We start from the raw sequence: 13943 nt of genomic DNA, 5'->3' as shown, positions 1-13943 counted from the left end.
GAACAAAAGTAGAAGTGCTATTAAAATGTTCTGAGTACACAAGGTTGGGAAAGAGGATCAGTTTATCATGCAGGAAGACGTAGATCATACTGAGGACTGGAGAAAGAGAATCAGTGAATTTAATCAAGCACATTTTAATAAATGTGAAATTGGAGACTAACAACAATAATTTTTCCTATGAGATGGGAGCTTGTCTGCTAGAAATACCAACGGAAGAGGAATAAGATCTGAGTATGATAGTAATCATAGGACAGCTAGGAGCCAGCAGTGTGGTACAGGCAAGGAAAAAGCAAATGTGGTCCCAAAATGTATCAAGCAAGGTATTTCTAGAGAAGGAATTAATGTAATTGGATAAGGCGTCAGTAAGACATTTACTGGAAGGCAGAGTATATTTCTGGTCACTCGTGTTCAAAAAAGATTAATTAACAAATGTGTCTGAGAATGCAGAGTCTGGTTTACAAGTGGAGCCTAAAAGAGCTGGATGTATTTAACCCAGCAAACTGAAGGCTAGGAGGATGACTGTCTGCCAGGAGCTACACACCAAGGGAGAAAGGGCAGTGTGAGCATAAAAATAAATAGGTACAAACTAATAAAATTTAGGCTGGAAATTGGAGCAAGGTTTTTCTAACCGTTGGACAAGTGAGATCCTGGAACAGCTGCTAATAGAGCTAATGGGAACCAATATTTAGTATAAAACTATGTTTAAGATGAGGCTTTTTGAATTTAAGAAAGGACTTGAATGCTGTGGTTGCTGGCAATAGATAGCAATGTGCTGATGATATAGAAGGTCCATCCCAGACCCCCAACCTACGTTCTAAATCACCATGCTGATAGTAATGCCCATTGATATTTTATTATGTTTCTTGCCTCTCTACAATGTTTCTTCCTGGTCACTGTGGACTTTAGAGGGACAGGGAGCACCACAAATTTCCATCGAGCTGGAGGGGAGATCAACAGAGATGAAGAATGGCTTATGCTCCTTCGAAATCCTGAACACACTTTTTCTGGAAAGAACATTGCGATATCTCTGTCTTATTTACTAGTAAAGCTCACCAGATCTTTGAATGATCCTAAATCAAGAAAGGCCTGAAAGCTCACTGGGCAATGTGTGATATGTTCTCTCTCCGGGGGGCTTATGCTGCGACGCATTGATAGCAAATATGTAATGATATACCACATCTAATCTCTTCTCATCTGCTGTTGTCACCAGCAGTGCAATGGAAATGGTAATCAGTTTTATTTCGGACTGGAATACATTGATTAGACCCACCTGAGTAGCATATACCCTGCTGCCAAGGAGTTTCCCAAAGTATCTGATCAATCTGCCAATCGTTAGCAGGCTGCGCTTTCGAACAGCAGGGCATCAACTGTATCAGGAAGCTCCTACATCAAGTAAATTGTATTCCAGGCCACAAGACTTAGTTTCTATGTTCTGTAAGGAGTGATGATATGAAATACGTTCCTACTTGGCTTATAGCAATTGTCTTTTCTTCTAACAGATTACCAGGCATGAACTCCTTTTAAGCTGGTTTGGGACTATGCGAAAGATCATCTGTAGGTTCAGAAAAGGCTACTGAACAAAGCTAAATTGTTTGCAGAGACCTGTGCATTTTAGGAACATTTTTTTTAAGAGTGCAATAATCAGTTATAACAACCATGTTGATTGAACACTGTTTCTGGGAGGAGAACGTACAAGAGAGCCCATATGAATGGAAAAAATGTCATAGATTTGAAATAAATTCGCCATCAAATGTGCAGTCTGACTTGAGTTTTCTTTCCCCTCTCACTGGGGCACCACTCCACACTCGTTTCTCACACATGCTTTAGCCAGAAAGGAGCAGAGCCATTATCTGTTGTTTGCGACCTAACCAAAACATGGGGAGAAAATCAGCATAATCTAACACCAAACGGTATGTTTTCAGGGTTTGTTTCCAGTTTCCAGCAGTTTCCCAGGGGGTGGTGGGAGGCCCAGTCAGCTTGTCTGTGTTGAGAAACCCCAGGCTAAAAGTGGGCACACATGCGGCATGAATACTGAATGGTCAAGGCAGCATAAGCAGGACTCCTCTGTAGTCTGTCTGTTTGGGCGATCCCTGGGAGGTGGAACTTGGATTCTAGTAACCGCTTCAGTAATATTTAAGTATTTATATAAAGTGGAATAGCATCAACAAGAGAGACTGAGGACCTCCAGCCCCGAGATATCCGCTGTCACTTCATCTTCCCCTCCAAAAAAAAAAAAATTTCAAACAAAACTGTGATGGATTCAATCCAAATTCATGAATAATCTGGGCGAACCACAACTGGGTCACTGAAAACAAATAGTTCAGCCTTAGTGAAGACTATTGTCCTGTCTTACCTACTCTGCACGGGAAAGGTTCATTCAGCTCCATGAATGTTGGCCCAATCATGGTATCTCGGAGCAGAGAAGATTCCTGAGGTCTCTGAGTGAAGAAGGAAAGGGCGATGACTTGGGGAAAGGCACCGTGCTGCTAAGTCGAATCAATGGAGTCGGTGTGAAGTCTCCTTTGGAGAGGGTTCAAAGGGAGGGAAATGCTTAGGGAATCTTGAAACATGGTCTTTCTTGTGGGTTGGCAGAATTACTGCACCAGAGAGATGTGGTTGTGCTTTAACAGATATCACCCCCATAGTATGATTAGGGATACAAGATGTCAGAAGAGTTCATTTTAGAAAGAGAAAGCAAAACACTTGAAGGAGGACCTTGGGAGCATTGTAACAGAAAATCAGATATCCACAAGCAAAATGCTCATTGAAAAAGTGCATGCGTTTTCGTGGATGCTGGGTGACAGTAGCCCCACAGCATACAAGAAGGTGCCAGCTTTCCTCAGAGTCACTGTGCTGTAAATCATTTACATTTTGCATCCTGAATTAGGTGTCAACCAAACACCATACAAGCCTGAGTACCTGCAGTCTCAAGGCACATGAAATAATATTCTCCACACTTTTTGGTGCCCCAGTTCATGGACCTAGCTTATGATACAGGGAGTTTTGCAATAGAGAATATGGATATTCCGTATTTTAAGTCAGAGTGACAGCGGTGAAAAAGAAAATGAGTGATCTATGATGCAATAAAAAAGCCCGTGCAGTTAGTCCTGGAACAAAAGTAATGTAATAAATGGACGGGAGCGGGGCAGGAATCCATTTTCTGCATTCGGCTCTTCAACTGTCCCTTGCTATACAATTCTTGTGCGCCCCTGAACACGCCAGGAGGGGCGCACAAGGGGAGGGGGTTAATGGAAAGGACTCGCTAACAAGGAAGAGCAGTGCAGTTGAATCACATGACCGGTAAGTGTACATTGTGCATGGGGTTGGGATGTGGAAATGCATCCTGAGTTTGGCACCCTCACTTGGACAGACATTAGAAAACTTGCAGGAAAAACAAAAATCAATGAACACAAATCAAAATGTAGTATGTGAAAGCTCTTACAGTAGCAGTGAGTATCTCTAGATTGTTAGAGGTAGCTTGTGCGCCACACGTTGCTGTAGTTGTCATTGGGAGCACTGAGTATCAAAGCACAGATTCACAAATTACACAGCTTGCCAGTGTGTAAATTAAAGTTGCCCTCAAGTGAAGATACAAAAAAACCCCCAAAAAAACCCTCATGTAAATGATGCATGCAGTATGTATGAACTGGGCCCTAAGAGATTTGTATCAGTTGAATCCCATCTGTAACTGGCAATGGACTGTTCAAACTGTAAATAATTGATGCAGATTCAAAAGAATTTTATGCTAACCTTAAAAAAATAATTTTCATGCCTGACTGCCTTTCCAGAATCACAGTTTTGGAAGATGGGAGCCTTAGAATTGTCAATGTAACAAAATCAGATGCTGGAAGTTACACCTGTATAGCAACAAACCATTTTGGGACAGCTAGCAGCACTGGAAGTTTGGTGGTGAAAGGTAATGACAGTCCTTCATATATATATATATATATATATATAGATATATATAGATATAGATATAATTGATACCTCCATCTTAAATTCTAATTCTGTGCTTTTTTATGCTCTGATCTGCAGAGATACTGAATCGCTAAAGCTCCCAGTAAAGTTAATGGGAGTCTGAAGTGAGTGCGAACTACTGACACAAAAAGCACCTTTTCAGCCAAATTCTGTGATATAAATGAAGGGTGTTGAGTCCCAGTTCTGAGGTCGAATGTATGTTGATAGTAAAACCTGTTTGCAGGCATACTGAATACAGTGTTAGACAATGTTAGTAAATATGTTTTGTAATATAAATAAAATTGAATGGGATGAGATAGCTGTTGAACTAGGTGGACTATTTCTCTTTTGGCAGTAGCCACTTCAAAAGAATTTGCCACCATAATGAAATATTAAGGTCCCAATCAAGCAAAGCATATACTTAATGTTAAACCCATGGGTTTAAAATCTGCATACCCATGGGAGGAGTTTCTTACTACAGGCAGAAAGTCAGTAAGCTTATGTCCCTTTGTAAATGTTTATTCAACTGCAAATATTCTTGTTATTTCTATACTTGTCTTATTGTCTTAAAAATTCTATTATTTTAATAGATCTCATCTTGTTATAACATAGCATAATTTTTCTCATTGAACTATAGTCTATGTTCCAAAATATAATTGTATGATTTAATACTGTTAATCTAACCTTTGGTTGATTTTCCTTCATTTTACAATGAATTCTGAATATACGCCCAAGAATTCTCTCTCAAAAAATTTTAAAAACATAAAAATTAAAATGTTTGACAAAATAATCTAAAGCTGTAATTTGTTTGATGCACTGATGCTGACAAATGGTTTAAATTAAAATATGTACTGTTTATGAGCAGTCCAGTGTCTGATGAATGATTATAGGCAACAGGCGTATAGATTATTACACTGATAAAACACTCTCCATCACCCTCTTATTTGTGGAAAATCCTATATTGAATCAGGAGAGATTGATTACAAAGCAATAAATCAATCATAGAGCTCTAATGCTGTCAGTTTTAATTCTCCTATACATTGGCAGTGATGGATAGCATTGGTTTTGAGGCTTTCCCTATCAATTATTTCTGTGGTATACAGGGAACACTTGAAAATGTTTTAATGCAATTTTAAAGGGCTAGCTTCATAATCAGAGTGGGTTTAAGAAAGCGGTTGCAAAATACTAGATCCTAGTGAGGCCAGAGATCTCTTCATAGTGTTTTACCAGCTGTGGATGTGTGTGATAGTGTACCAGGATCTACATGGAGCAAAATCTACCCTCAGGTATTAGATGTGCATGCATGCCATGTCTCAGGATAGGAGATGGCCCAATTTGAATGTTAGAGTTGTTCTCTTCCTTTGATTTTTCATTCCTCAGTCTATATTAGAGCAGAGTTAGGCATATATTAAGCAGGTTCTTGCTCTGAATAATTTAACACGGGTTCAGTGAAGTCAATGATCTGTCCCTTGTGTGATTTGTATGGTAAGTACTCAGTTCTTCCCTTTTGCCCATCCCATAGATTATGAAGGGCTGAACAGCTCTTGTTAAGTTCTAGGAGCTTTGTGATCCCAAGGACAGCCTTGGATTTTAATGGGCAGAAGATACAGCCCCAAGGGACTGCAAGGACTATGGAGACACAGTATAACATCCTGTCACTTTTGCTCTCAAAATTTTACAGTCCTTGCACAGACAGATCTCCCACTGGGGAGACCAGCACGTGTAGAAATTAAAAAGTGAGGCCCTAATATGGGAAAATCTGCATAATGTATAGTTCCTTCATACATCAACTTTTCTTTTGTTCTTACTTTAAAGTGAAGGCTATAAGGGGACTATATTAGGTGCTAAAATAAACAGAAAGTAGCAAAGTCATTTCCAGTTTGTGTAGCTTGACTAGCCCGTGCCTATGCACATATTAGTCTCTGTGCACAGAAATATGGGAGTCCCTAAGGTTAAAAGTAGGTCTGTGTTTAAGTTGTGTCTGACCATTTTAATCCATGTTTCCATCAAGCAGAGCCATAACAAATAAGTGTGAGTGAAATGCTGGGAGCTCTGGAAAACCTGGAAGTAGCCAAAGGTCTTGCTTAAACAGCTCTTGTAAGGTGCTGGGGGCTTTGCCGTGCATCACTGAATGCTGGAGCAGCCTTGGATTTTAATGGGCAGAGGATATAGCCTCACAATTCCCACTGGTTTAGAAGAGGAGGTAAACAAGCCTTTTCCCTTATAGAGAAGCATTCCAAGAAACAACTCCCTCTTAGAGGAAGGTCTAATCTGTGAAGGTGCGAATATAAATGCACATTATGGCTGAAAACTGGAGTTTATTACAAAGGCTGTTACCGTCCTTATTGGTGCAGAAGACTACATCTTTCAACCTTCTTCCCCCATCCACTATAAAAAAACAAAAAAAAAAAAAAAACCCAGCTTCTATAGGAATGGTACAGAGAAGAGACTGGTGAAGTGGCCTTTCCTGCAAATTCCCATGGGGTTGCAATCATTATGTTAGTTGAGCAATTCCCTTGGGCTCAAATCTTGAAGATAGAAGTGCCAAATCAATGTGAATCTGAATGGATGAGCCCTCCCATTTGTGTATATCACAAAACCATCCCACAGTTCAACACAGCTAGTCAAGGCTGTCGATCTTAGGTCAAGATCAGTCCAGGGATAGACTTGAGACAGACTCGAAATGTAGCGAAAGCTGTAGGTAAGGAAACTGGACAGACCTTGCCCAGAGCATACCTGAGTCAAATAGACTCTCTTACTTTTACTAGCTTTGAGATGTAATGCTTTAAAAGAAAAAAATAACTGTGGGTTTTACATCAATGGCCAGAATTTGCCCCTCAATCCTAATGCAGCACTGAATGGGTACATATGAGGATAGAATTTGCTCCTTAGGGCATGGTCACGTGAGGTAAGCTAGGTGGTGAATTTACAGCACATTAACTTTAAGCACAAGATGGCAGACGTAAGCGCTTTGCGTTTACCCCAGGCTAAGGGCATACACAAGGGTAGTTACCAGAGAATAACTGATGAGGTTGTGCTAAACAGGGACTGATTTTGATCTCACACTCGTTTGTGTCTATTGAACGGGTGTGAGATCATGGCAAACTTCTGGATGGTAGTGAAAGGAAAAAATAGGAGTGCAGAGAGCAGGAAAAGGGGAAATGGAAATATAAAGGAGGGAAATAAAAGAAAAAAACGAGGCACAAGTCTGCAGTATTTTTTAGGTTGCTGGAAAGGTTCAAGTGTAGTTGTAGTGACAAAGTGCTACTCTTCTGGTATGCACAAGAAGGATTCGTAAGGGTGCACACAGCAGTATAATAAATCTAAAAGGAGCTGAATGACCCAAAGCAGTTTGAAAACTACAGCTTGAAGCCACTGTATAAAATGTGGTTGGCATCACCCTCATGTCCTCCTCTCTGTCTCTTCCTTTGGTATAAAAAAGAATGAGTCTAGCTTAGTGCCATTAAAGCACACTTGTGGAAACCTACCCTTAGGACATGATTCTCAGCTTTGGATCCCCAGTGGATGGAGGGACTTCCTTTGCTGCCACAAATCAGCCACCTAAGCTGATAACATTTTGGATACACCCAATGCTCCCTGTGTTTCTTTTTGGCTCGTCCTAGGCAACTTCCTGCTGAGTAAGCATGTCTACATGTGCAAATAATCCAGGAGCAGTTTACTTGAGAGCAAATTATTGTAAAGTAAACTCTTCTGGGTATGTATCTACACATTCAGGAATGCAGGAGTAGATTTGCTGCCACCCCCACCAGCCTGCAGCACTGGCCCCTGGCAGCAGTCAGGAGAAAGGCCCAGGGAGTGCCTTCTGCCAGGGCAGGCTCCTCCACTGAAGCCTGGGCAGAGACAATGTCATGGGGCCTGGGCTGGGAGATCCTTATCCCCCAACACCAGCTCTGTGGTTGCGGGGCCATTGTTGGGAGATCCTTCTCTCCCAGACCAGGCCCCATGATCATAGGCTGGGAGGGAAGGATCCCATGACCACAGAACTGGCTGTGGGAGAGAAGACTCTCCCAGTACCAGCCCCATGACCACAGGGCTCAGGCTGGAAGATACGGATCTCCCAGCCCCATGAGCATGATCACAGAGTAGGGGCTGGGAGCTCCATGCTGCCTGCCCGGGCTCCAGGGATGGAGCCTGCCCCAGCAACAGGCAGCTCTCAGGGGCAGAGAGCAATATCCCCCCGGCTGACTGGGAGCCAATGTGCTTCCAGTCAGGTATCTACACGTGCACCACTGGACACTGAGTAATCAAGAGTTAATTTGCTACTTGCATTTTGACTCGTGACTGGAGCCAAATACTGCACATTAAGCATCTGTACGTGTAGATGGTGCTGCTTAGTGCACAGCAATTAGCTTTAATCTCGAATAAAGCATCTTGTGTAGACGTGCCCAGTGTGTGGATGGTTTGGCACAGAGGCATCCAATTCTCCCTACGGGTAGGGGGCTTGAGCACCTAACTCGGAGCTTCGCATTCCCTCCATGATACCTAAAGGGTATGCATTGTGTACCTAATTCAGAGATGCCTACCTCCTTCTTTGGATCTATCTTCTTTGGTGTTTGTGGCTTATCTAATTCTTCCCTAGTATTAAAGGAATAGTCATTTGGAGGAAAATTGTCATTCCTCTCAGAAAATTGGAGGAACTGTCCCCTAGTCATTGCAACAGTTCATGTGTATTGCATCCACTCTCTGCAGTCTTTACCTTCCCTTTTTTCTTACGGTCATAAGAGATTAGCAAGCAGTGCTTTCTCCCTCACTGCTCAGCTCTAACTTGATCCCATTAGCATTAATGGGAGTGACATGTGTGCAGGAAGCAGAGAATATACCCTTAAGTCCAAGGCATGGATATTACCAGCAACCTGTGAAACGTAATTTTGGAAGCTGCACCATAAAAAGTACAACGAGCAGAAAACTTCCAATCTCCAAATGAACTGTGTAAAAAAGCTGTATTTTACATTCAAATGCCTTGAATTTCTATGCCCTAAGTTACACATGGAATAGTTTTGGTGGAAATATGACTGAATGCCTTATTTTAATTCAACGTGTGGTCTACAAAAGGACTAATTTATCAGCTGACGTGTTCTCTGACCTTAAGATATGCTTGTATTCTTTTTGATCTCCTCATGTGTCGTTGATTAACACCCCGTGAAGGTCATACATCACAAGACATCTTTTCTAACCTTTCGGTGTCCGTCCATTAACAATGAGGGTTTTTCTTTTCTTTTCTTTTCTATTTTGAATCCTATCACTCTCACTTGCAACCACCAACTTTTAAGGGAGAGATGCCAACAGTGTCAAAGACAGCATGAGCAAGGGTAGAGAGGAACAGGAAGGTTAGTGTCTGTTATGCCAGATCCAGAGAGGCTTAAAATAAATCTCTGGCAAACAACCAGAGAGAGATGAATAAATATTCGTATTATGCACAAGTAGACAGCTTAAAAATATGAAATTCTGACAGGTGCCCATAGGGCTCTTTATTAACATGCTGTTGTCAGAAATTTTGAACCTCAGTGGTTTTCCAAACCAATCAGAATACATTTTTTTGTGTGTTCTGTTAGTTCTAAGTGAGAACTGCTCTGGCCTTTGAGACCCAAATTCTTGCAAACTTTGCATGTATGGTATGACCTTTAAATTAAAAAAAAAAACAGGTATTGTATCTATAAGGATAAGGAACAGTTCAGCAGACAGCATTAGGGGATCTGTAGAACACAGAGTATATTTATATGCTGCATATAAATATTAATTTTCAGACCTTTTTTCCCATTTTAACTGTACCTGAGGCTAAATGTTCCAATTCTTCCACGACAAAAAAAAAGACTTGGTACTTGAGGGTTTACATAACAAACAGTGTAAACAGTATTGGGTATATACTGTACAATGCTACTTTATTTGAACTTAATATGAACTTAAGTGGCTAATAGTGACAGCTCTGAGCTAGAAGATAGATTCAGATTGCAAGACCACGCAATAGCAGAACTGAACACAGTTTATATAGCTAGTAAAGGTAACTCGTTTGTGCATCAATCCAGCCTGTTGTCATCTACCTTTTTAAACTCTGTGGTCCCTACTGCATGTGTGAAGCCCCCTGGAATTATTGCCCAAGTACTGTCAGTGGTTCAAGGAGGTCAAGCTTCCTTCGTCTTCCCCGCTATATTCTTCTATGTCTTGTTTAAGTAGACCAGTAGGATCCAGTTTGCTTATAGAACTGTTTTATTACCAACCACTCCATTTTCACTTGGAGAGCAAGGTTTCGTTGGCAGGCGGTGGTTCAGGAGGGAGCAGAGAAAACAAGCTAATGAAGTTACTGCAAATGACAATAGTACATTGCTGCTGTTTCCTTTACAAAATGAGATCAGTCTTCTGATGCAACTTGCTGCTTACAAGATGCACTAAATGCATGGGTTCGTGACAAAATTAGTTTAGTGCACTTGATCCGTGTAATACGATTTAGTTTTGTGGCTGAAAAAATGGAACATGGGCAAGAATAACTGCTTCAGCTGTTAACTCTCAGTGTAGAGATATGTTGTGGGTCCTTGAGAGTGTTTGATGGTTGGGGACAGTGACTCTTTCTCTTTCTGTCACATGAAATAGTCTAAACCTCTGAGTTTAATTGTGCAGCCTGGTTTGGCATGTATAGCTGCATAGGATAATGCTTTATAGTATTCTTATACCAATACTGCTTGTAGTATTGCTTTAGGTTTCACTGGAAATATGAGGTAGCATTCTTCTCTGAGTGCCACCTTGTGCAGTATAACATGGGTATAAAATGCTAAGGAATCAGAGTGGTAATAATTGACACCCACTTTGTGTTCACTGTGCGCTAGTGTAAATAGTAAGATACAGGACAAGGGAGAATCCATCATTTAGAAGGATCAGTCTGCTGGAAGTAGCATTACTGCTTTCTAGTGTCCTACAGTCCAATAGGTAGAGAATGGGGGTTTTTTTCTTAAAGGGCCGCAGCTGGCCCAGGAGGGTCCAGAGGAGCAAGGGGGAGCTAGGGGGGCTTGTGCAGAGCCCTCCATGCAGCGTGGTCCAGTGGGGGGCAGCAGGGATTCCCCCACCAACACCACCACCACCACTAGGGAGCACCCAGTGAGCACTTTTCCAAAGATTTGGAGAGCTTTGAGTCGATTCGGACCTTTAGATTGGTCCCCTGATTCGATTCGGATTCAGAGATTTGGCCACTGAATTAGGCCAAATCTCCTCCAGATGGAATCACCACCCAAAGCTTCGCACAGCCCTAGCAGGGACAGCATCAGTATGCTTTTTTAATATCTGTGATTTTCTTTTCTCCAAAGCAGATGATAGCAGTTGTGACAGGAGAGACATGCATCCAGGACAAGGACAAGTTCTTACCGCATTATTTGCCTGTTTCACTTCAACAATATGCTTCCAACTGCTGTGATCCTGTATCATAGTCACCAACATGTCACTATTCAATAGTGGTGAATGGCCTAACCCTTTTAAACAATTATAATACATGTTGTCATTGTTTGCATCCCAGTTCATATGTGCTGTTTTGATTTTTAGCTGTTTGCATGAAGACTAGATTAATTAGTTAAGAAGATGCCAATAAATGTATTCCCATACTGGGAATACTGGAATAGAAGGGTCTTTGCTCAGAGCCTTGGCTTGATTATTGATTATTATTGATTATTTTGTGACAAAACTGTTACTTTTTGGATACATGGACATACGGTGCTGTGTTTAAAATGTTACTGTTTGGTAAAGTGCAGCAAATTCTTCTAGGGACTATTTGGGTCCGTTTTCAGAGATTCATAGATGCTTGGGTGAGAAGGGACCTCAACAGATCATCAAGTCTGACCCCCTGCCCTGGGCAGGAAAGAGTGCTGGGGTCACATAATATTTTCAAAGACTCCATATCTGCCTTCTATGACTCTCTAATTTTATACATTATTTTAATAATTCATGAGGTTCAGGTGTAGTACAAAGACCGTACAGATATAGCCTTTATTTTCCCACATGAACCATACCAGTAACCTGCAGAGCTCTTGCTTGTGTTTGCCTGCAACATCTAGATCTTCTGTTTCTCTCAGACTTAGTATTTGAACAGTTTAAAGTGCATTGAATGTTGAAATACATTGATTAATTTGCTACTGTATGCTAGGACGAGAGAATAAGTTACACTAGTGGTGCTCAACCTTTTGTCCCCATGGGCCAAATGAGTGGCACACAGCCTGAATCTGTGGATCAGTGCCCAGATCAGGCCCTGTGTGCCTGTATCCCACCTTGCACTGCCCAGATAGTGCCCAGTGCATCTCAGTCTTGCCTCACGCTGCCCAAAGCAGGCCCTGGACATCCAGATCCTACTCTGTGCCACTCAAATGAGGCGCTGTACCACCCTGGCTCCAGGCACTCAATCGAGCATGCAGGGCCACCCTATCTAGCCCATAGCGCTCCCCACAGGTCCAGACGTTTGGCAGCACAGAAGCAATGAACACTGCTGCCACTCCCCTGTTACCACCAAATTTTTGGACGTGTGGAGCGCTCCAAAGGCCGTTGGACATGGCTCTGGGAGCTGGGGGTTTGAGCACCTCTGGCTTGTACAATACGTCACTTGTATTTGCACTATACCCAGGGGACCTGGGTAGATTTGTACTATGATATTGTGTCAGAGTAGGCATGGAATAACTGTTTTTTTCACCTTCAAAGATTATGAATTCTATAGCCGGCAGCCGCTGATCCTTCTGGATCATGATGATTGTGTAGGAGGTCCCCAGGATCTGTATGCGTATACCTAGGCAGCAGTATGGAGGAGTGAAAGCTGACCAGGCTTTCCACCCCCCATTTAGACCACTGAGATAGCAAGTCCAGACTTGGTCTGGCCTTTGGATTCGGTGCCATGACAGCTGTCATTATGTGTGCCTCTAGGAATCGAACCCGGGTCTCCTACGTAGCAGACAAGGATTTTTCCACAACATACTAGGCCATCCAAAAAAGATAACTGGAAAGAAACCTTATCTCTGTAACTCCAAAGCTCTGTTGCACTAGACAAACACTGCTTTTTAACAATTAGCCACCTTATTCATCTTTTATATTTCAGAAGTTTTCTTCTCAAGCTGATTTGTACAGTAGACTAGGATTTCTCCAGGTCATTTGTGGTATAATATGACTCACAGGCATGTGTTAAGAAGCATACTCACATCTGAGTAGAACTGCTTATACCTCCTCTTGGCTTGTGAACAACCTTCTTCAGTTGGTCTGGGTGACTTTGATACATTCGGTACCCGTCAGCCCTCCTGAAGCCTCAGCGTGCCAAGGCTGTTTATAGATGCAGGGTCAGCTCTTTGAACAAAAGCAGGCAAATGCTGAGCCTGTTGTAAAAAGTCCCATCATATTACTGAAAGAAATGCCACGTTGTTACTTCCAAATGGAATTCCTTCTCTTGTTTTAGTATCGTCATGTTGGTGCATTAATTTCAAACATGATGGTGCGATTGGGTCAGCTACGGTAGTTAACTAGGACAAGAATTTTACATGACTCCTTTAATTTATGTGGCTGTTTCAGACTCTTTATTGAAATGACATTAACTGGATTGGTTTGATCCCAATTCCTTTAAACACTATCCTACTTACCAGTAGCTTTCCTCCAGGGGACACTGAGAGCTTTTTTTCTTTCTGATCACATGAGACTACCGCCGTGTGTGTTGTGTAGCTATGGAATAGTCAGTTATCTGTAACTTCGCGGCCTTCTTTCTGGTCTTCCTGTAGCCTTATTAGAATTGCCAGTCACGTTTTGGTGATGATGCTAAAATCAGACACGTGATTTATTTTTATTTTTTACTGTGCCAAAACAGAGCTGAAAATAGATTGTTGTAATTACTGTTCTGATCACTTGCTTGTCCAGTCCCCTGACATGGTACCCAGCACAATGAAGTAGCAAGCATTGGTGAGCTTTGGTGGATGTCTTCAGAGGCTGATATTATGTATTTAAAATCCCGAGGATACAGG

At 41.8% G+C, this 13943-nt stretch overlaps 1 protein-coding gene across 6 annotated transcripts in view; it reads left to right on the top strand.

Annotated features, from left to right (window-relative positions):
- The window catches only part of CNTN4 (contactin 4), a 581748-nt gene that overhangs the window by 513923 nt on the left and 53882 nt on the right, over positions 1-13943 (top strand). For all 6 annotated transcript variants that reach the window (XM_090021956.1, XM_090021955.1, XM_090021954.1 and 3 more), the window contains exon 13: positions 3789-3916. In XM_090021956.1, coding sequence (XP_089878082.1) covers positions 3789-3916 — 128 coding nt within the window. The remainder of the gene's footprint in view (positions 1-3788; positions 3917-13943) is intronic.

Source organism: Crocodylus siamensis, chromosome 11 (genome assembly GCF_052110815.1).
Source record: "Crocodylus siamensis isolate JL-2025a chromosome 11, ASM5211081v1, whole genome shotgun sequence".
NCBI lineage: Eukaryota > Metazoa > Chordata > Crocodylia > Crocodylidae > Crocodylus > Crocodylus siamensis.
Note: the sequence above shows the minus strand (reverse complement) of the source record. Positions and strands in the feature narration are given on the sequence as shown.